Source organism: Chaetura pelagica, unplaced genomic scaffold, assembly GCF_000747805.2.
Source record: "Chaetura pelagica isolate M959 unplaced genomic scaffold, ChaPel_1.0 scaffold83, whole genome shotgun sequence".
NCBI lineage: Eukaryota > Metazoa > Chordata > Aves > Apodiformes > Apodidae > Chaetura > Chaetura pelagica.
The window spans coordinates 397,485-421,138 of NW_009952893.1; the positions used below are offsets into that span (position 1 = coordinate 397,485).

The window sequence follows — 23,654 nt, forward strand, 5'->3', positions numbered from 1 at the left end:
TTTTGGAGTGCTACTGTTTTTTGGAGAAAAGAGGCAATACCAAAGGCAGAAGGTGCATCTCTCTTGTTCCCAGCTCTGACTAGAGCTGCTGGATTTAAAAGTAAATGGGGGATCAGAGTCCTAGAGTGTAAATTTGTCAAGATAAGCAGAAAAAATGGATCTTGGCAGAGGAAGCTGAGATACTATTTCAATCAAGGCAACATGTAGCAAGTGAGACAAGGCAGGCTTAGCACCCTCAAAGACAGAAGAGGTGAGAATTATGTGGAAAAACTGGAATGTGAGGCTTAAATAATATAGAAGCTTAAGAAAAAAATAAACATCCCACTGTTGATAGGTACCCACAATACTTAAGTCAGAAGGGCTGAAAGAGAGTTTGTACTCTGTTGATGTCATGCACTTGCAGCAGCAGGGCAGCATGTGAGCCAGAAAGCCACAGATGCTGCAGGTGAAACAGCTGCAGGAGAGTGGGATAGAAAGGTGGGAAATAAACAGATGTCCACATTTCTTATATGTAAATTTTATTAGATTCTCCAAGCCCTTCTGATTTTCAGCTCTGCCAAAGAAGGAAGTCTACACTGGCATGTCTTGGAAACGTGTAGTAACATTAATGGAGAAGTCGGTGTGATCTCAAGTGTGTTGTGTCCTGTGAATAGGGAGAAGCCTCATGCCAAGCCCAGTTCCTTGGTAATCTCTTAAACAACAAAGCGAAAACACATGAAAGCAAACAAGATTATAATGTTGCATAATCATTGGCCGATTTTTATTCATATTCTGCAAAAAAAAATCTTGTTATCCGAGCCTCGGTGACCTCTGAAATCAAGAAGCCAGGAAGTGTGACACACTCAGAGGAAAAAAAACTCTGATGCTCCATATGTATGAAAGGACTCTGCCTGCATCAGCATTGTGAGGCAGGATAATGGGCTCTAGTGGCACAACAGAGCAAGGGTCACCCCACTGAGAGCAGGATGGGGATGGAGTTGCCATCTGCACATTCCTGATTCTCTGCATGATAATCAGCCCATTTTTAAAAATATACTTTGCATGCAAACGCATGTGCTTAAAGCTTAACATTTATATTAGAGACATATGTGGCATTGTTTGAGCTGCAACCTCATTAGCATGTTGATATGACATGCCACCTAAACAGAATGAAGCTTGCATGGGAGAGATTAAAAGGTAGGTGGAATTGGCCAAGGGCAGAGCAGACAGAGGCAAACAGTAATACTATATCTAGCACCAGGGAGAGTCACGCTTTTTATTTACTATGTGTTTTGATCGATGACTCTAATAACCTTACAGATGAAGGTGTACAAAGAGCAGTGATGACCTAAAATGTAGTTTTCATCAGAGCTCTGAGGGCCAGTCCACAGCTGACTAAAGGCAATGACTGTAGGTACAAACAGGAAGACTCTGAACTCTAGGCCTAGATGGATCAAAAAATCAAAACAAGGAAAGAGCAAGAAAAAGAAGATGGACAAGTTCCTAAAGCAGTACTGACATTAATGTGTGATGAGAAGGTAGGAGATGTACTACAAAAAATCACAACTGTTGCTATAGATGATGCTTATTAAAACATCCAAGGGAATGACTGCCTCTGTTGTGACAGAAAATCATAAAGGATAAGCATGGATTTTGCTAACCAGAATGAAGCTGATTTGAGGCAGAAGCAAGAAGGGAGAAAGAAAAAATTAAACTACGTGAGAAAAGGAACAAGCTCAGAGATTTAATGTGAAAAGAAATAAGAAAACTCAGCAGTTAGCTGCAGCATATGAGCTGGCAGCTACCTCTGGGCTAGGGAAAATGAAGGTTACAGATCAGTGAATAGCTTGGACTAAGACTGAAGTAAAGTAAACTGCATGGATGACATCCCTAGCACTATACAGCACTTAATTGCATTAGAAAGTCTGGATACTTACAGAATTCACTTCTGTGTCTACATCAGAATAAAGAATGTAACCAAAGGGAGACTGATTTCTTGCAGAGATTTTTTTCTCTATTTGGGGGTCTAGGGAGCTGAGGGTGATTTCAGTACTTAGATGCATGCACAAGCCACCAAGAATAGAGAAAAACAGTGCCAAGACTGATGTTGGTTTCTGGAGCTGGGGGCTATTGTGCTGAAAGCTTGGCTGGATTTCATCTGCTTTGTTCAAGTAGAGCATAATAGAGGAGTTTTGAATTAGATATGAAAAGGGGAAAAGAACTGCTACTTAAACTAATGTGATATGACCCAATATGAGGCAGAGCTCTGAAATAGATCTGCTTACACCTTCTCCTTCTGGTAAGCACATGAAATCTGTTTCAACCTCTGCAGCTGTGTTTCACTAAAAAGACAAGCCAGAGCTCACTCTTGCAGCCAAGGAAACCCAAATCAGCTGCATCTGAAACAGATTAAAACAGAAAGTCTTGTAAACAAACCTCTTTCTCCTCACAACCCCAACCCCCTGCTCTTCAGGGTAGGTCCTTTCCTTCAGTCTTGCTAGCAGGCCAGCAACTTTTAGTAGCTTCCAAATTGCAAGGAACTTTACACAGCGTCTCTCCATGGGACAATCTCTTTGTTTTCAGCCTCACTGTTATGGGAGGCTCCCTGTTGCAGCCTCTGTCTGTGAGCAGCCCAGCTAAACTGCACAAACTTCCTCCCCTGCTGCCTCCTTCACTCTCTGCCAGGGCTCTGTCTGCCTCAACTGCAACAGTCCAGACTCATCTTATAGGAGAACATGCAACAGCTATAGTATAAATGGTGAACACACAAGTAAAACCCATTACCCCTTGCCACATTTCAATTTATCTAAGTTACACCAACACAGAATCTTGGTATCAGAAGGGTAATTAAGATGTCCCCTTCTGCTGCAAGGCACTACATCATATGGTATCATATAATAAAATAATAATGGTATTATACATCACATCAACTGGGGAGCCAACTGGCTGCTTCACTGTGAGACCAAAATTAAATGAAGAAAGACTAAAATTATATCCCAACACATGTGCATGTGGCAATGGGGCAGAACCAGAGCACTACCAGGGAGGGTAGTGGGAGTGTAGCTCTTGTCCTGTGAAGGCACTGACCTTGCCAATACTCATAAATTAGAGTAATACAACATGGCATACGAAAGAGTGGATACAAACATGAAAAACATGTTTGTGCGAAGTGAGAAGAGATGACAATCAGTACACAAGGAGTGTTAACACCAAATCAGTCAGGATACTGAACTGTGGCTACAACTGAGTTGGTTTCTGAGTTTAGCTGCAGCTGAGCTGACAGCTACCTGAGACCTGAACACAGTGCCAAAAACAGATCAGCATCAGCCTGTTCCTCCTCATCCAGACACACTATTCATTACTTCAGGTACACATGCATATGTACATAAGCAAACACACACAGAGGCAAGTTATTTTGGTTTTGTAGCCTTTTTTTTTTTCATTTTCTGGCATGTGATTCTTCTGCATGATGCCAGCATCCAACCCGAGCTGTAATTCCAATCTATTGACAATCGCCACAGGCGTTTGGTGACATTTATGCACCTTTTGTGTACATCTCTGTCACGTTGCAGTTGCATGGATAACTAGATCACCTCACAGGTTAAGCTGCCTTTGGAAAGGTTGGAACCCATGAAGTCTGATTGAGTTTGATATCACTGTTATCTTGACTGTACAGACAATGTATCACAACAATGCTGAACTGAAGTGCAATATGGAAATTAAAGTGCACCATAACAATCTAGCCATCTTACATCCCACTGTGACTTATTTATTTTTTTCCTTGCTTTATTCCTGAAATCTTTCCGTTTCATGCTTAGCTCTTCTCCCATAACATCTAATCAAATTTCATTTTATTTTTCATTTTGTAAGTCTCATATGGGCGTCTTCAAAACTGAAACCAATTAAGCAACATCTGCAGACAACAGAACACTCTCAAGTGTGAACAATGAAATTTCTTCTAAGACAAGAGAGTGAGCAGAGCGCACTCTCAACAAGTCTGGGAAAACAAAAGCCATGTTTGTATCCCAGTTGGAGCTTCCAGTGTGTTGCCACCTGGCTCTAAAGAGCTCTATAAATCAAGAGCTGATCCAGCCTTTGCAATCAGAAACACTAATTAAGTTTAGCCTGCTGCCAACTAGTCTGGTTTAGGTATATTATGTGTTAACAATATAGGAATGTAAAGCAATGATTACTTGCTTTTGTAGAAGATATTTTTATTTAACTTGATTATTTTTTTCTTTTTTTTAATTCTCCAAATCTCACTAGAGAACCTCACAAAGGTTATATGGAGACATTTCTCCTATCTCTAACTTAATTTATTTTATGCTTCATCACAAGTCTCTGAGATTGGGATGTTTCTTTATGGGGTAATTATAATATCCCTGTAAGGTTTTATTACCTTAACATACTGCATATATTCACAACCCTAACTCTGGTTTAGTATGCATTTTAAAATAATTACTATGTGGTACAGAAAAGCATGTGGTGAAAGAGAGAAATTAGATACCAAAAAAGTCTCTGAGGGAAGATGTACCCTGTCCACATTCCGATCCTCCCTGTAAGAGTGTCCAAATGGGGTTGGACCTGAAAAAATTAGTGCCACCAACTTGTCAGCTCCTTTGTGCTGGTAGAACAGACTTTATCAGAGCATTGTCAACCTGAAGAAATAAAAAATATGAGGTGAGGTTTCCACATCATGACTTCGATCATGCGGTTGGAAACAAAAACACTATGGGGAGAGGGGCTGGGTGTGTGTTTGCAAATGTGTGTTTGCAAATGTGAGGATTAAAAGTTCATCTTTTCTTTAGGCAAGATGAGCTTCTTACAAATCTTATGTAACTTAGAGTTGTAGGTCTAAGGGAAAAACCACAAACTTTGGTAAGGGCTTGAAGACTAACACTGCTGGTAAACAGTTACTGTCTGTAAACACCATTAACATATCCACCCCCACACAGCTGGTCCACTGGCTGTGGCAGCAAAGGGGTCAGCACAGATGAGCTGCCAAATGTCCCAGTGCAGCCCTGAACAGGTTATTTTGCAGTGGCTGTGTAAAAGCCCCACTACTACCCATCACTTTAAGCAGCTGGATGTATGGTGGGGGCACGATGGAATCAGGAGCTATGGTGTGGACCTGCCTGGAGGGAACTGGATAGGACTATCACCTATGTCTTCACAGCAAACATGTTGTCCATCCTTTTTCCTAAGCAGATATGGGAAGTCTTTACAGTTTGGTCTGCAAACATAATGTTTCCCTTTTCTTTGTTAGAAAGAACAGAGACTGTCATGACAGACTTGTGCTCCACAGGCTTATCTTTCCTCAGGCAGTGGTACCTGAGCTCTTGGTGCCACTAGTAGGGCTACAAAAGAAGCAATTAATTACAATATAAAACAACATTAATAGTTATTACTTACAGATAATGTAAGATGCAGGAAGACAAGTGCCATAAATTAAGCAAACACCTGATGTGGGCATCTCAGAGTTACCTTGCAGCACCTCCATGGAGGGAAACAGTCTTTACCACACCACTTATTACCAGGGGCTTGATCAATGACAGAGGCCTCTGTCACCTTTCATGAGCACTAAAGTCACCACCTAGGCCTCTAACTGTTTTTCAGAGAAAGAAAATTTGGATTGGTTCAGTGAGAACTCATTTTACAAAGAAATTTTCACATGGATTATCTACAGACACCACAAAATCTGCACAATACCACCCCAAAACAAATGGGAAGATGCTTTATGAACTACATAAATGCCAATAGAGAAAATTAATGGCCTGCTCCAGCTATTTACAGCCAGCATTTTTGCATTTTTCCCTGTTTTCTTTGCCTTGTCCCTATGCCCATCAATACAGATGTTAATTTTACTAAAATACATTTTCCTTTACAGTTCTGATACATCTCCTTATGTCTTCTCTTACAATCTTGCCATTTCTGCAGTGAGCTCTTTAAAGCAGTTTCCAATTATATCCTGAGCTGTGAAGTTTTTGAAGATTCTGTTTGAAAAATGCTGCAAGAAAAAATAGGCTGAACTGAATAAAGAGATTTTTAACATTTAGATGTCTAGTGTGTATAAGAGCCATTCAGAACATGGGGTAGGATGAGGCTCTGATAAATGATGAGGGTATCAGCTCCCTTGCTGTTTTCCTTCTGGAACAGTAGGATTTATGCCATGCAACTTCCTTAACCTAGGTCAACTTCATCATAGACATCTGATTCAGTCCTTGTGATGAAGTAGCTCAAGAAAAAAGAAATGGGGCAGGAGGTGATGAGTAAGAGGGACTGGGTTATAAGCTTTGGCACCATGTTACTACACACATACAAGCAATGGAAATGTCTATAAAGGAATAAGACAAAATTGTAGAAACAAGTCATGTTATGCTTTACTGTGAAAGTTTTGAGGAAATTGTTTTAGTGCTGTTTGCCAGTACATGTCTGCCTTTAGAACAATAATGATACTTGTGTTTACAAAAAGCACTCTGAAATGTTCAGAAAAGACTACATGAGTATTATGTAGGAATATTCCCAAGTTTCTTAATAATGCACATTGGATCAGTGCCAAATATTTGCAATGTTTTAATAAGCATAGATGTAAATAGGTAACATTTCTCAGAAATTTTGCTAAGGTAGTTTTGTCGCAGGCTCACCATGTTTTTTTAAACTTAGGTGTCACTCACTTAAAGGTAGAGCTTCACTGATTGTCACAAAATAATTGACATGATGCAATACATTTAACATGGGAAATAACTAAATCGTAGTTTTCATTCAACTTGGCAAGAATTGTACTGAAGCTCACAGACTCCGAAGGATCCTCTCAAATCCTGCAAACCTATTAAAGAAAATTACTCCACTACTTCTCAAGAAAATCTGATACAGCCTTAGACTGTTTGGGGGATAAGTTGTTTCCTTTTCTCATATCCGAAGCAGTTTTTTTCAGAGTTTGTAGTTGTCTTTGCTTCCAGTGTTTTCCCCAAACACCTTTCAGTGTTGTCTCTGGGAGTAGTCATAAAGCAATAGAAACATGCCAAATATATTGATTACAGAGTAAAACTGTTACCCTGGCAACTAAAAATCCTAGGAAAGCTCTTAAAACTTCCTTCATTTCTCATGTGACTTCTTATATACTTTTTTTTTTTTCTCTGGTGGTTTCAGAAATCATGAACAACAGATAAAAAAATACTTGCTATGAATATAAAGCAATGGAGAAAAAAGGTGATTCATGCCTAGATTATCTATTCCACCAGGAATATAACTGCCCACATTACTGCCTTAGTAATCCATCAGTTGCATAATGGGCAGGCAATTTTTGTATTTTGGGGGGGGCAAAGTAATGCTCTCCCACCAACTTCTAAATCTCTAGTCAGATGCGATATAAGGAAAGAAATTAAAGGACTAGAATTTTTCTAAAATGCCAAGGTAAGACAGATGAACAGCATGAAAGAATTACCATCCATGTACCAACCCAAAGTCTGGTCTGCTCTGAACAGAGCAAAAGAAATTAATGTCTTCCCTCCATGGGTGGTTCTGACTGAATAGTGACTACGTATGACAAAAGTAGTGACCTAACCAGAACAGCAGCAGCAGGGACCAGAGCTGGTGGTAGTGGGCTCATGCAGTTACCCAGGCTCATACTACTCACAGCCTGGTGCCACTGTATTTAAGAGCATGTGCAATTGAAAATACACATGAAGTTCATTTGGGAGCAATTTTAGATGGCTCATTTCTCTATCTCCTGCTTGGTTCAACCCCCAGACACAAAGAAGACTGCCTGCTTACTGCTCAACTGCCCCTCATGAACAGTCTCAGCTTTCCAACCATCTTGATATTTCAGAAGGAATTTCCTTTACAGGCATTAAACAGATGCTTGCTGGTCCATTCATTTGTAAGCAGGATCTGTAACTGGACTATGAGTAAAGGGGGAAAACACATAACAATAATTACTTTAGCATTTGGGGTTTTATTAGAACAAGGGAGTCTAAGCCAGCAGTTCAGAAAACAGGGCACCACTGTTCAGGCTTTGATATGCTGATCTTTTCTTCCCTGAACAAATGGTGGTAGGGGTTTTTTTGTCCTTCTATACCAGCTTTCCAAATAAAAATGGTTTGGAAAAGCCGCAATTACAGAGGTTACAAATAACGTGCAGCAACACAGCTGGCACTGGAACATTTCCAGAACATAATCACCTGTCGCCAGTGCTAATTCCTGCCACGATGAGGGCCCATTATTTCCAATGGGGTTCGACAGATCTATTGTAAAAAAATGTTGTTTCTGAATGGAGGAGGTGTGGGATTGTCTGAGCCCTAGCCTGCTTTCCTATGTCAGCTTGTGTTAAGAAGGCATGTTATTCCTTTGAATGATGGCTTTTTATTTGTCCCAGGCTAGTATTTTCAATAGCAGGCTGAAGAAAATGTGATTAAGCAACATGGAACCACAAATGAGCTTGCTATGAAAAGAAATGACACAAGCAAAACTTTCCAGTAAACACAATCCAAAGGAGAAATTAATAGGGTATAAAGTGTGGGGTGAAACAGTGTTTAATTTTTATGGGTGGAATATTGCTTCAATGCAACAAAAGGTAGTTCTCTAATTTCCTTTATTTTAACAGATGTTTGCCTCATGTTGTCCTTTGTATTATCAGAGCCTTTCTGTCAGTTTTGAGTGTCAGTCTAATACGCAGGCTCCTTTAATTTATTTGTTTTTTTCTGTCTGAAAAATGCAGACCTCTCTAACAAGGCAGCAATGCTTGTCTGGCATACAGGGAGCTGTCACTTTCTATAAGCAGCCCTCTGCTGAGAAATACAAAGATTGTAACAGTGAGCACTAACATTTTGACATGTACTAGTCACAGGACTTCATAGTAACAGCAAATTGACACACCTCATAAGGGAAGGAGTGAGTCCTCAAATGGAATATGGTCCCACTTCCCTGAAACTGTCATCATTCTCCTTTGCATGGCAATGATTTGGGGATGTTGGATCAAAACGATGAAGTTAATCTTAGGATTACATCCCAATCTGACTGATTTTGCTGCACAAGTGCAGAGTATATTTCCAACTGCACTGGCAGTCATCTGCTGCTGTAACAGAGTCCAGTGCTCCTTTTGAGGCCTCTGCTGATCTGCCACAATTCCCAGGGGACTGTTGCCCAGTTAAAGTGGGAATATGAAGACAGTTTGTCGTTGAATATTAGAAGTTCATGTGATTTGTCCCGTTAGCACTTAGCAGCAGCCAAGCTCATTGCACTAAACCCATGTATTTTTTCAATTCTGGCAGCTCTGGGAAAGTCTCAACCTTTGGCAGAGCCACCTGGCATGACTTCCTGGAACACGAGGTATCTGTTGCATCAAGGGAAGTTGGTGGGCTCCCAAAAGCCAGGTGTGTTTAGCTTCCCTTGATGGGAACTACATGTCCCATGGTGTGTTTCTTTAAAAAGAAGTACCTCAAGGCAGTTAGGCTCCTGCCTTTCAAGTGTGCTTGTGTGGAGGTGTGTACACATGTAGGAGCTGTTATCCTTACTGCTTGGAAATTACCAGCACATCTTATACAATGATAAGTGAGGCACTGAGCACAGGCTGTGGCTTACTGGATGGGAAGCATGTCAGTACTATGTGGGTATCACTGACGCAGCAACCTCCTTCTGTGCTCCCAGCCCTTTTCATGGAGGTGCTGGATCCAGGCTATTCTTGCACTGTTGAGTATTTGCCTTCTAATTTTTTCTGATCTCTCTCTTCCCTTCTCTGTGCCCAGTAATTATGCTTTACTTATTATATGGACAGGACAATTTTCCTTCATTACTTGACCTGAGGCCCTTAAGTGGATACTGCCACTGAAAGCCCTGGGAAGAAGGTAGGCTTGGGAGACACCGGTTATTGCTGAAGGCCACAACTAATTACAGATGCCAATATGGGAGTGTGGAGGGGAGCAAGAGGTGAAGGGAATGAGCACTCAAAAGAGCATAGTCAGCAAATGTGGCTCATCAGCAGTGTTATAGCTAGCACTATGACTACTAAACCCCTAGAGTTTTAGTTCTTTTATTACTTCCAAATAAAGTAATATAAAGCGTTCTCTGTTTTCACTCAGGAAATTTAGAAGATAGCATGTTCACTCTTCCCATGATTTATCCTCTCTGATTTTAAGATTTTCTGTTCCATGTGGACAAGTTTATGCACAAACAAGTTAAGCTCTTATCTTATGCAGACAGAAAGGAATCCAAAGCCTACAGTTATCATACAGACTATTTGCAAACCGCAATCCCAGAATGACACAAATCCTGCCTAGGATGAGCAGAAAGGCTCTTAACCTTTTCATTTTTGGCTACATCAGGTTTTCTTCCAAATCCATCATCTGATTTAACAAAAGATATTGACTAATGGAAGTAGAAAACCAGAATTTGGGGTTCTTCCTGGCCTGAGACATTTCATGCACACATCAACCAATTCCAAGTCACTCGTAAGAGTGACCAGATAGAAAAAAAGCAAGACACTCACTGTCCCTCTAAGTTGTGCCACTCTAGAAATTGAACAGTACCAAAGCAGCCAGAAAGGGAGAGTTCTAAAATTAGCAGTGTCCCATTAAGTTCAACCTAGAGAAGCAGAACAGCCAGATGAGCCTGGTAGAAAGTGGTGCTGCTTCTTTACACTTGGTACAATGCCCTATAACACAGCCAGGCATGTCTGCCCCCTCAATAGGCTCATGCAGGGCTAGATCAGGCATCTCTCACAGCACAACCTTGTGCCACAAACACTTGTCTCAAATTCTGGAGCAATTGGTTCTCCTAGTAATTTTTATGTACTCCAGAAATCCTCCCTTCTGTTCATACTTTCATAGGATTTATAAGTGTTTTTTCAGCAAAAGTAGAAAAAGTACTGTAGCATTAAGCACATACACGTGAATCTTTGCCTTAGCAAGCTTTACAAATATTGAAGAAGGCAGGGCTTGCTACACAATATTTGCTTTTCACAAGGAAGTACCTAAAGGTTGTTTTATTATTTTATTTTCCATTGCAAATAAAAAAATAGAAATTGCATATACCCTTAAGGTAAACAAAAAGTGAAAGAATCTAATGAAGTTAGCACTTGACTCTTACTCTGGTGTACTTAATTGAAAGCTCAGACACACAAAGTATTTTGAATAAAACACTAATAAAAACTTCCTCTACTTTGAGTTGCAAATCCTGTCAGCAGAAGTTATTGATTAACATAGACTCCATTATCCATTGAATTTTCCAGTCAAGCTTCAGTTTTGCAAAGATGTAATGGCCTTGAACTGCTTTTTTTGACAAGACTCAGAACTTCAGCTTTAGCTCTACTGTCTGCTTCATGCACACAAATAAACTGCTGACTAAAAGAGAAGTAGAGGAAATACACAGCCTTGGATTTGAGTAATTTAATTGTAAACTCTTTGATACATTGGAAGTACAGTCGGGGAATAGCATTTTGCATATTACTGGCACTCCACCATAGGAGGTAACTCCCTACAGCTCATGCCACCTTTGTAACCTTACACAATCATTAGAGATATAGATTGCATTTCAGGTACCTCCTCCTTCAGCTACATGGGTTGCTCCCACCAGCACTTAAACAACAGCAGTAGCTAAAGGAAGAGAAAAGCATTCAGAAGTCACAGAAGACACTGTCAACAGCTTGTGTTTTCTTGCATGTAAAATAAGCTTTCTCATCTTTGCTGTTTATCTGTCTTTTCCTGTAATGAAAGGAGCTATGAGAGCAGGATATCAAGAAATTAGGAGAAGAACACTTGAACTGAAATGGAACAGTTTTAAAATGTAAACACAGCTGGAGATTTCAAAATTTAAAATGAGACCAAATTTATGAATATCAGCCAACATTTCTTTTTTTGGCAACTGGTGATTTTTAATTCTTCATTATTCAGTCCCCAAATGCAGAATTCCCAAGGAGTCTGACAATGTTCAGTGTCAGACCTCTGGAAATCTGATCGCTTTCATCAGCTTTTAACTAGGCACTCAGAATTACTATTTGCTTTGGAGTACTATTAGTCTTTGTGAATGTGCCCCACAGAAGGTAAATATTTGTCTTTTTATTGTCTTTTCTCTTACTTCTTACTCTTCTGTAGTTATTTTGTCCCAAGTTGCCAATCAACTGCATCAAATATACTGTGCTGTAGCAGTTTAGCACAGAAATATGCTTTAGGATGGAATAAATTGAGGAATTAGTACATTAAAAGGATGAAAGAGTAACTTAATGTATGGAGGCAGTGGAATCCCAGGAGTTTTCCTCCATGTCATGGGTTGGCTGCAGATGGACTAAAAAATTAGAGCTACCTCTTGTTTCAGTTGTGGATACCCAAGTGTATCTGTTGTCAGGTTAATTCAGGCTTTAGTAGAATCCATTAAAAATATGTTCTTTCCACAAAAAAACAGCCCATCTCCTTCTGCCACTTGAATCCGACAGATGTTCAAAACCCCCTGAAGATTAGGCTTGTGGAGAGAGAATACATGTGAGTAAAACTGAAGGTAAAAATCCTAGCTTCATACAAATAAATGGAAAACATCCCATCGCCATCCATGGAACTAGAGACATCACACTAAGTGGCTTTGTACAGGGCACTTCTCTTTCCAAAAGCAGCCTTTATGTGTCAAAGCTTCCACAGCAAAGCTAATTTATAATCTGGTCAGGATCTGGGTACGGGTGTGTACATTCATATGTCTGCCATGAAGATTTTCTACCAGCCAATCACCACTCCAGTGCAGACTGGAAGCTGGCAGAGTAGCTAATTACTCGCACTAAAAGAAATCTGCTGGCTTGATTAATGCCTGTTTACCAGTTGCTGTTATTTCAGCTGTGATCTCAGAAAAGGGTTTGCTAGGGGTAACTCCCATAGAACTTTATTTTTTCGGTTTAGTTGTGCTACAGATGATGTCTCATTCTTTGTTCTCAGAGGCAGTTCTCTGGACTTCCACATAATAGTAGTGATAGCCATGAGTATGTAATAATTAGTACAGTATCTACGTGGTATCATCCTCTTTTACAACACTATTAACTTGCAGATTCCAAACCACATTTGGAAGGAGGCACCACTCTTACTCTTTAACAGATTAGATTAAAGTTAACGCTGAAGCCTCCATCTAAGGTAAAATCTTCCACCAGGGTAAATAGGTACAAGCTGGGGTAAAAGACACTAATGTTGTCAATCTCGCTAAAGTTAACAGAAAAACTAACATTGACTTGGATCAGACTGACTAACCAGGGAAAAAAAAAGAAGAGAACTTCAAAACTACTAATCTGCTTTTTCCATTTCCAACTTCTGCATTTTCATATCCAAGGTCACCACTGTGAAGAAATGTAACTTAATCTGTAAATGCATATTAAAAAATATGTTTTTAAAATTCTTTAGGAAAATGACAAAGTTCAGCATTTGGCTTATAGTTTATATCACAGTTCCAGAGCAGATACTGGTCATGTAATGACTGTTCACTGACATTTGTTTTTTCTGTAAAACATCTTTCTGCCTTAAGAGGGTACTTACAAATGACTGGGTAGGCACAACTGCCACATCTATAATTTTGGTGACTCTTGTAGGTTAAGACCTTCTTTTGTTTATGGCATATGTATCACTGGGGTATGGGTAGGGGAGTCACCCAAACCACAGAAGAGCTCTCTTCCCTTACAAAGGGGCTGCAGTGAGGTGATTAAGAAAATACCATACAGTTTGCTATTCCAAGGACTACCAGCTACTAAATAGTATCTTGTCCATCTAAAGAGAGAGCAATTACTGTCTCTTTGCAGAATTTCAAGTGCACTTTAAACAACAGAAGTGTTTGTCCACCTGCACAAGCCCTCTTGCAGCAATAATTCACCCTTCCAAGTAGACTGTGCTTGTAGTTCCCTGGGAAAATCAGATTGTGTGAAAATGCATCCTTTTCTTGTCTTTTTGGGAGCAGCATTCCCCATCTCTCCTCATGAGATCATTCTGGGGGAAGGAGCCAGTACCAAGCCAAACCTGCCAAGCATTTTTGGACTTACATTGGTTGGCCAGGGCTCCCACTAGGTCCTGGTGCAGTTCTGGATAACCTGAGTGTTGCTCCCTCTCTCTTCGTGTGAGAAGGAGGCCACCAAGAAGGGCCATGAGAGGGACAACTTCTGAGATTCAGAATTCCCCAAATCCTCACAGAAGTAGTGCAAAAAAGAATTGCAGAGCTTGTGCAGTTGGCCCTGATAGACCTCTTTCAATATACCAGTGATGCTTTTTTTGCAGAGCATTTGTATATTAAATCATATCTTTGTATTTCAGGACTTATGACTGGCCATAAGGAGGGAGACAAAAGCTTCACCTGATCCACTGTCCAATTGCCAGAAGTGACCAGAAGCAGCTGGCTTGGGAGGGTACAGGAACAAGGCAAAGGCAGCAATACCTCCCGTTGCACCCTCCCACCGTTGCATCTAGCAGTCTCTGGCTCAAGGGCCTCTTGACCTAAAAGTGGTGTCCTTGTATTTGCATGTGTGTTTAAACTAGCAGGGTCCTGCCCACAGAGGGCTCTTGTTGGATGGCAGAGTCCAATGCTGCCACCATCCCCCTGCCATCACATGACCCAGGGTGCTCAGCAGCAGCCCTGCAGCCACTCGCCTATATCCTGCTTGCTCATGATGCAACGAATCATAAGGAGTGAAGCATGTGTTCCAACAGGCTCTGAGCTATGGTGGTCAAGTCTAGATTTGCAGACAATCTATGTGTTTTTTTTCTTGAACCTGGCTACATTCTGACTCAGTGCTCTGGTTTGGTCTGAAGCTCTGATTTGTGTCTAAACCTGAGCCCGGAGACGGCTTGAATAGGATCTGTTGTTCTCTTTTGAGACTATCTCAGATAGCAGCTCTCCCAAAGAAGTAACTGTGCCTTTTGAAACAGCTCTCCCTCCCAGTGAAGTCTTTCATCCCAAATGACCTCAGAAACAGCCACGTGAAGCAGTTCCTTCTAACAGAAAAATAGACTCAGACTGAACATGGGGCTCAGTATTTGTGAACTTCGTCTGCTTTTTGCAAATGTTTTATATACACAGGTATAAATATTCATACACCCAAGAAGCTGGCAAAGACCACCTTATCTCTAAAGCACCAGAGGAGGAGGCAGGAAAAAGGAAAAGCCTGAGAGGAGTGTGCCTGGCCAAGAAGTCTGGGAAGCTTCCACTGATCCAGTGCAAACCTCAGCAAGTCAATGGGGCAATTCATGCCCGTCTCCTGGAATAAAAAGTGCATCACATAGATGACATGAATCCTGAGGTGTTTTAAGAACTTTTTATCTATGCTTATTGATGAAGCAAAGTACACATGGGATAAGTAATGCATTGCAAAACTTGGAGACAAAGCTGAGGAAAAGAGCTAGCTTCACAGACCATACAGACTGCATCTGTAACCTTAATTGTTGCTGTCCATGAAGAAAGGAGCTGGGTGCCTTTCAGGTTTAAGGAGTATGAGTATTTCTCTGTAGTGAATGTATTATAGGGTAAGGACACCTGAATGAGACCTGTTCTATGAGAAAGTTAGTGGGCCCTCTTACCTTCAGATCTGAACCCATTCTCACCTACGTTGACATGCTTTCTTGAAACAGTTCCTCTCCCAGTGGCTTAAGGGTAATTTGTTTGCTTAGGTTGGTGTTTAAGTTTAAAAACTAGATATTTCTATTGTCACTCCTAACAAATCCAAACAAATAAATAAAATAAAATTAGAACCCTGAGGACCTATTTGACATTTCATTGTCAACACAGCAATAAGGAATGTTTGACAAAGCCTCAAGGCAAATGATTGAATTCTTTATCTGTCACACCAAGGAAAGGCAGCTCCTCTTAGTAATGGGGCTATATTTGTTGTCCCTCAAGGGGAAGGTGAAAAATAAATTCATGACTAGAAGCTGTAAAGCTTTACTGGTTGCATGGTCTATTTCAGGACAAAAATAGCTCCTTTGGGTTGGGTAATAGATATTCCTTAAATGTCAGTTGTCATATTTATCACAGAGATTTAAGAAAATTATGAATTACTGCACTTAAACCAGAAGCGTTTCCCTGGGAAACACAAATGCTGACAGAATCTGCAAAGGCAAACACTTAATGTAATTTGCCTTTTCAGCCTCATACAAGCTCTTCTCTATCCAATCTATTATTTCAGGTTTTTCTACATCTGAGCAATTTTTAAAAGAATCATTTTGTTACCTTAAATATATTCACCATCTTGGGAGGATTTTAGAAATTCATAGTGAAAATGCCCTGGAGACTGTGTTGGCATGAGCAGAAAGATTACAAATCAGAAGTCGCCAGGAAAAAAGTCAGATTGGGTATCAAAGGCACTACCTTGGAGAAAAAAATAATTATTATTTTTTTAAAAATTGACTGAATTGAAGCATTGCAATCCCATTTGGGGAAAAAATGAGGGATTAGCAATAACATATCTTTGGAGTTTTTATTCCCCTGGCACACATCACATTTTCAAAGGTGAATGTGAATAACTTACACTTCTTTAGCAGGAAACACTAGGACTAGGACATGGAATTGGTATTTTATTTTAAAATATTGCATGGGTACATAAAAACATGTTGAAGCATCTTTAGTTGTGCTAGAGGTAAGTAAAGGAATGGGAAAAATGTGAAGGCATCAAGGGTGGCAAAAGACCTAAGCAAAGAATCTTAGCTTAAGAACATAGCTGAAGATGCTGTCTTCTTGGAGGAAGGATCCTTCCAGAGCAGCACTGAGTATGCTCAAAGCTGGTACAGGTTTTAGAAATACTACTTGATTTTAAGAGAGAAATATCTGACAGTGAGCAAAATTGGGTTGGTTTTTCTTTCATGTTCTGCCAGAATAATGATTAAAGAAGTCAGAATATTGTGTTTCTCTGCTTCGGTTGTATTATTAGACACTCACACTTAATAAGAAGAAATATGAAATAAAAAGCTAGTGAGTTTCCTGTGCTTTTGGCTTCTTTGAGGCATTTTTTTTGTTTCAGGAGTCCTCTTTGGTGGGTTTTACCCTGACCACAGTGCCAAGCAGCACACTGAGACAGTGCAGAGAGCAAATCTTACCACAATCTGCCTCAGCAAGTCCACTCCTGCCTGCTGCACCAGGAGGCCCATCTCTGCTGTGCACCACAACCAAAATCCATCTGCTGGTCTTAATGTCATCCCTGGACAAAAAGCAACAGAGTGTGAGACTGAGCAGGAGACCTCCTTGCAGGTCAGAAGTGAGATCAAGTGTAAGAATGATGCAGAGGAATTCGTGGAGTATTTGTTGGCAGTAGCAAAGCCCTTGGCTGCCTTGCTGCTGGATAAAGTCCTAAATCCACTCATCTGTTTTGCAGATGACAAGGCAATGCTTCTAGAGTTAATCATAACCAATTTATGCTTCTAAAAGTGTCAAAATATGATATATAGAGAGTATTTTCTTGACTGACTCATCCTGTTGAATACAATGGCATATTATTACTGTTTTTATTGCTGTGTGACTATTGCCTCGTGACTGGAACAAGTAACACCTTCCCAATTTAATTAGGATGTTCAAGATTGCATTTGTAATTGTTGAAGCCATCACTCTTCTTTCCTGGGTTATCATGGTTGCACCTCAGCTCAGAGGCAAAGGTGAGTAAATGATTAAAAAGCTGGCTTCCTAATTGTGAATTAATCCACCTGCTGGGAGTGCTAACTCAATGTAGTGGCTGGCATGTTTGCTGCCACACCAACCTTGTCATTGCCTTCACAGCTGCATCAGCTGGTTGGCTCAGTCCCAGGATTTGATACATGCTCGGATGACATACAGCATGTGTGGATACTGAACAGTGTGTGAAATCTTACCTTGCCTGTAAGGTTTCAAAGCAGGTGTGACCTTTCTGCAGCACCAACCTGGTCTCCTCTGATGCATTTTGAAGCTGAACTCTCAGGCCAGTATTAGACACTGTAAGACATGCCAGAGTTTCCCAATATTATTTCTTATCTTCTTCACAGACATGCTTGCTTAGTGGTTATGCTCTGGGAATCTGGCTAGCAAACTTTCTAGAGGCCTGGACTGTAATGAGAATCACCACTACCCCATGTCTCTGGCAAGTGCTTGAAGTTCTTCATAAACAAGACATGTACTGTTGAAATGGAAACAATGGTTGCCTGTAATATTTTATATCTGGATTTTAAAAAAACAACAAACAAAACACCAAAAAAACAGCACTTGGGAGTATTATACATTAGAAAAGCTACTCTTCTGTGCAGGAGAAAGAATTGCATGGATATAGCCAACCTCTTCCAGGGACAGGCTGTGAAGTCTCCATCCTCAGAAGCATCCAAAACCCAACTCAACATAGCCTTTGGCACCTGATTTAGATGATTGTGCTTTGAGCAGAGGAGCTGGAGTGGACAATGTCTAGAGATCTTGTGCAACCTCAACTACTCTAAGAAAACAAGCAGGTACTAAAAACCCAAGAGTGTATTAATCTTCCTAAAATACATTATATCACAGGATTAAAGAACTATTCATTGTTTTCTTGTATAGGGAAATACAGACTATCCAAGGAAGAGCAGAGAGAATTAAAGGGTACCATATTTTAAGTAATCCTTACAAGAGCAAGAACACCCTCTTCCAGAGGCACAACAGCCCAGGCTCGATTAGCTCATGCTTGAACCTGACATAATTTCACTGCTTTGTGAAATTATTTGTGCTCTTCCACCTACCTGTGGTGTGCATAGCATACTCTGCCTTCTGTTTGTTTCATTTGTAAGCAAAATAACAGCATGTAAAAATGTACACATGTGAATGATGAGCACATGTTTGCTCATAGTCATGTACGTGATGGATTTTCAGTGACTACAGGAGCTCACCAGACAAACTCTCCAGCTAGAGACAGCTCAGTCGGATGATCTAACACTTTACATAGCTACTTGGGTAGGATGACTCTAAAGCAGCCCACACTGCTCTGTGTGCTCTATCCAGCTTTATCTGGCACAGCTGGCACACTGGCTTCCTCCAGTTGGTTGTTTGTGTTTTTTTTCTTGCTAGTCCTGAAAAAATCATCCCCTGAAGTGGTGCAGCTTGGGGCAGCTGTGATACACTACATATAACTCAAGTGATATAATAGAATTTGCAGACTTTTGTACACTACTAACTCCCAGCTAAGGCCCTGGAAATCAAGCTGAAAACCCTGGTAATCAGTGATGAGAGCATTTCAATTTAAACAGCATAGATTATAAACCACATTTATTATGTGTCACTGGAGACATAATAGTTTTGTCTCTCCATTTTGGCTCATAGTTTCTAGCCCATGTAATATATATCCCAAAGCTCTGCATTAAATTGAAATAATTTGTTCCTCTTTGAAAGGGAACCTCCTGATGCACATCTGATAAAGCCATCCAAAACCTCTGTTATTATGTGTTATAATGGCCCACAGGAGTGTTTGATTAGAGCATTTTCCTTGTCACACCGACAAGATACAAGATATCATCTGCCTCTGGAGGCTAAATGGAAGACTTGAGGGATAAAAAGGTCTATTGTTATTACATGCATAATCTTATGCCTGAAAATACCAAAAGGAATTAAGACAACTCTCTGGATGTATGGAGTGAGACATTATATGTAAATTAGTTTTGTTTTCCAACACTGCTGTGTTGTAATAATTCTATCCAGCTACACTTACATTTAGGAATAAACCAGGGAATACTCCAGCTGTGATATGATTGTTTTCTTATTGATAACAAATGTTGCTTTCCTTATAATGGGAAGAAGGAACCGGTGTTGATAATAAGGTGTCTGTGTCAACCTTAACAAAGGAAGCTCACTAGTGATATTAAACATTAAAATTCAAAGCTCCAGGTTCTGACATCCCATAAGACTACTCCTCTGCCTAAAATGCCTTGGTTGATAGGACAGAGTTCTAAGTAGGCAAATAGCCCAAGAAATACAGGCTTCCACTTGACACAAAAGAAACTGTCACCTTCATGCAATTACTTTTTTTCAGATATTGTACGAGGAAAAAGGAGAAACATCGGAACAAAGTGGTGCTATGCAGAAATATTGCTGAATATACCTGACTAAGTGCATATAATCTGAGAAAAACAAAAAGAAGGAAGAATTGGGGCACTGAGACAGAAGATATTGGCCTGCTTCTTTGTTTCTGTTGCGGTGACACTGCTGTAATTGTCATCAGTCTTTGACCTTAACCCCCAAATATATATTTTTCATGCCTGATACATGTATCACTTTAAGAAAATGCTGCTTTTCTTGGTGGTAGAACAGTTGTTATGGTGACTCCTCTTCTTCCCTCATTTAATACGAAAATAAAAATAATTCCATTTATGGAATTTTTAAGGGTAGAGTACAAATCAGGATGCAGCTGAGGATGTCCTTGGAGAAGAATGAGGGTCTGCAAATGGGGAAAAATTAAATCAGTCACAGGAAATACACAATCCAGTAATATTTCTCACATGAAAACACTTAAAAGTATCCGTGGTGAACTGTTGCATTTGAGTTTCTGTGAGAAGATAGTTCCCCCAGAAACAACATTACCATTTTATCAGCATGCTATAGGAAAGTAGAAGCATCACAGTGGATGAGAATTGCTCAAGTTTTATTAGGACCAGACTATCAGTGTAACTTCTTAATGAGCTATTTTTCACTCTTACAAGGCTCGATATTTTATTAACCTCATCTGTGGCTGAAGATGAATTACTTTCCCAATCTGGGGGCCAGCAGCCACAGAGCATCTCCTTATCAGCACTAGGCCATTTGCTTATCAAGCAGCTCTCATGGCAAGAGGGGTCCACACTTCTTGGATGTAGTTTAGTCTGGCACAAATGCAGTGCCAGTGCCACCTGCTGAAAGGCTGTGGGCACCCTATGGTGATGTCAGAGTGTACAAAGAGGACTTCCAGCCAGTTTGACAAGTTTGTATAATTACCTGTTCAAATGCAGGCTGTGTTTTTGAAGAGCATTATATTTGTCCCACCAAAGACAAATTTTAAGTGTCCCTGTAAAGCTCTCCCTGTTGCTGGAGTGCAAACCTCTGCTCCCCACCTGCATGCAAATACAAGGTGTTTCTCATCTAGTAGTGCTGTGCTTGTATGCTGAAAACACAGCTCCTGTGAGTTCTGAAGCCTGTGTTGCCCTTACCTTTCATACCTCTGCACTTCTGAAGTCTCTCAAAGACACTATCCTCTGGCCACTGACCAGTCGCAGAGGGTTTGTAGGTGGTATTTGGGTTGAGCTACATGCAGGACTTGGACCACAGTGGTGACCACAGTTCTGGTGATGTCAGCCCAAGGCACCTGTTTTCTTCGTTGAAGGGGAAAATTTGACCTGAAGTCTTCACACCCTATAATCTTCTGTCACCTCCAGGCAGAGCTCCTGCTCCTCCTAGCCACCTTTTTTTGCTTTTTTGATTCTTGTTTTGGGGTGGGTTTTGTTGTTGTTGTTGTTTGTTTGTTTGTTTTCAAATTCCTGAAGCTGCACCAGCTTTAATAGATTATGTATTTTGGAAACCAAATTAGACCATGAAGTGACATGGTCTGTGTGGAACCCCTGAGCTTGGCCCAAATGCTGCCCAAAGTGATTCAGCCCAGCCTGGTGCTTAAATAAGTCTGCAGAGGCCAGGTAGACAGACAGAGCCAAAGCCAGACAGAAAAACCTCAAAGCTGGTGGTGGAGAGTTGTCCCTTCGTGCTCTGTGAAATATCTTAAAATTCTTCACTTATGGGCATTCAATTCAATTAGCTTGTAACTTTCAAATCACTCTAGATTGCAATTCTATTTTTAAAATATTTAATTTGCATTCACAAAAGTTTGATCTATTAGGGGTGTATCTATTAGGGAAGCAGGAAGAAAAGACTATGTCTTTCTGCTGTTTGATGATAAAATGTTTATTTGAACAAAGAAAAAACAGATGCCTCTAAACCACACAGAAATTATTGCCTACAGCATGCCCTTTCCAACTGATCCATTCATTCCCACCCATTCTAGCAAGACATGGCAATCTATGGGCTGCAGGAACAAAGAAACAAGCCCAAAACCCACCATGTGATAAGGAATGCCCAAGCACATTCTTAATATAAACTCCAAGAAAAAAAGTTAACTGCTTTTCTGGTTTTGCTGTGATCAAGCAGTCTCCAGGAAGCTGCAGCAGGAACAACATGCAAGGCCAGAGAAAAGGAGACTTTAAATCACCTTATTGTAATAAATAATTTTATTGTAATCATTGCTGTTGCAGGAGGGCATTACAAATGTCCACTGTGACTTCAAATAGCTCAACCGATAAAACTCAGATAGGGTGGCTTACAATGCAAATATCACCAGCTACTTAACTGGAGTAGATGAGTGTAACAGTGGTTTTAATAAAGAGATGATAAGATGTGCAAAGGCAAATTACCTGGAATTAAATGTGAAATCACCAAAGCAGAAAAAGAAGGCGAGTGATATCTTGGATGAGAAAAACAAGACTTTTTAAGCACATGAAAGAATACAGAAACATTTCCTTCAGTGTTTACCACTGTGGCAAACCAGGCAAGCACCATAGCTGGATTTATCAGGGCTAAATGTGTATGAAAATGAACCTTCAAGAGTCTGTATTCTGCTTTATGGAAGCAAGAAGACAAAATGTTGAAGACCCCATCTGCAAAAAACTGCAACATAAAAACATGTCCCTACACATCGCCATATTAGTAATGTATCAAACTAAGGGGAAATGAAATTCAGCCTTTCCTCCTTCTGTGTTGCTGCCAAGGGACAAAAATATACCGTAGACTAAAGGTTCTCTGCCAGCCCCAGCCAGTTACAACATAGCATACAATTAACTTTCACAGCTGGTCACAGGCTTTTTCAGAAGCCTGGGGAAAACAAAAAATCCTGTGTGTTGAACCTGGTTGTGAATGTACTTTAAATATATCTCATTAAATCTGTCTGAGTTACACTTCCTGCTAGCTGGGTTAGCCAGCTGATGGTGTGCTTACAGGACCACATGGGAACAGTACAACATGATCTATCTAGTCAATAAAAACCTTTAACTTTCACGGTCTAAATTGCTTTTGTCATTACACTATATGCAGCCATGGTGAAATCACTGCTAGCCTTTTTCCCAAGATTGGCTTCAGTTTTGTCAACAATTACACACATGCTCACAACTGAACAATGAGACTTACTCTATTTAAAAATGTGGACCTTGCCTGTTAACTCTTTGTAGCCAAAGCTTCCATTGTATTGCATGTACCTACATGCATGGCTATCAAAAGCTCTTCTACTGCAAGTTGCCCCTTGCTGCACCATGGGAAATGTGGAGGGAACAGGGAGTTCCCACTTACTGGGCATTAATGCTAGCTCCTAGGTTCTTCAACTAGCAGACTGTCACTTGATGAATTTAAGTCATTTAAGAGAAGACTTTCTCTCCTTGTAGCCCTTGCATGCATGGTGTACAGGTTTGCCACAGGCCTCTGTGGACCACCCTTTTGTCTGATCTCAGAGTAAAATGGGCAGGGTACATGTGTAGGGTCTAGGACAACTCTCCATTGCCAGCTCTTCTCCAGGAGGACATCTCTGAGCCAGGACATGTCTATACTGGGACAACGCTCTGCAGATCAGCAGATGGCATGGAGCTGTGCCAGTGTCCCAGTGCAGTGATGTCCCATTGCAGAGATGTCCTGGTGTAAAGATGTCCTGGTTGAGAGATGTCCTGGTGGAGAGCTGGTGGCACAGAGTT

At 40.5% G+C, this 23,654-nt stretch overlaps 1 protein-coding gene across 1 annotated transcript in view; it reads left to right on the forward strand.

Annotated features, from left to right (window-relative positions):
- Positions 1 to 1,427: 1,427 nt before the first annotated feature.
- Positions 1,428 to 23,654, forward strand: part of UBXN2B (UBX domain protein 2B) — a 65,727-nt gene continuing 43,500 nt past the window's right edge. The window contains exon 1 of the mRNA XM_009995586.1: positions 1,428 to 1,517. Within this exon, the coding sequence (XP_009993888.1) occupies positions 1,428 to 1,517 (90 nt within the window). The remainder of the gene's footprint in view (positions 1,518 to 23,654) is intronic.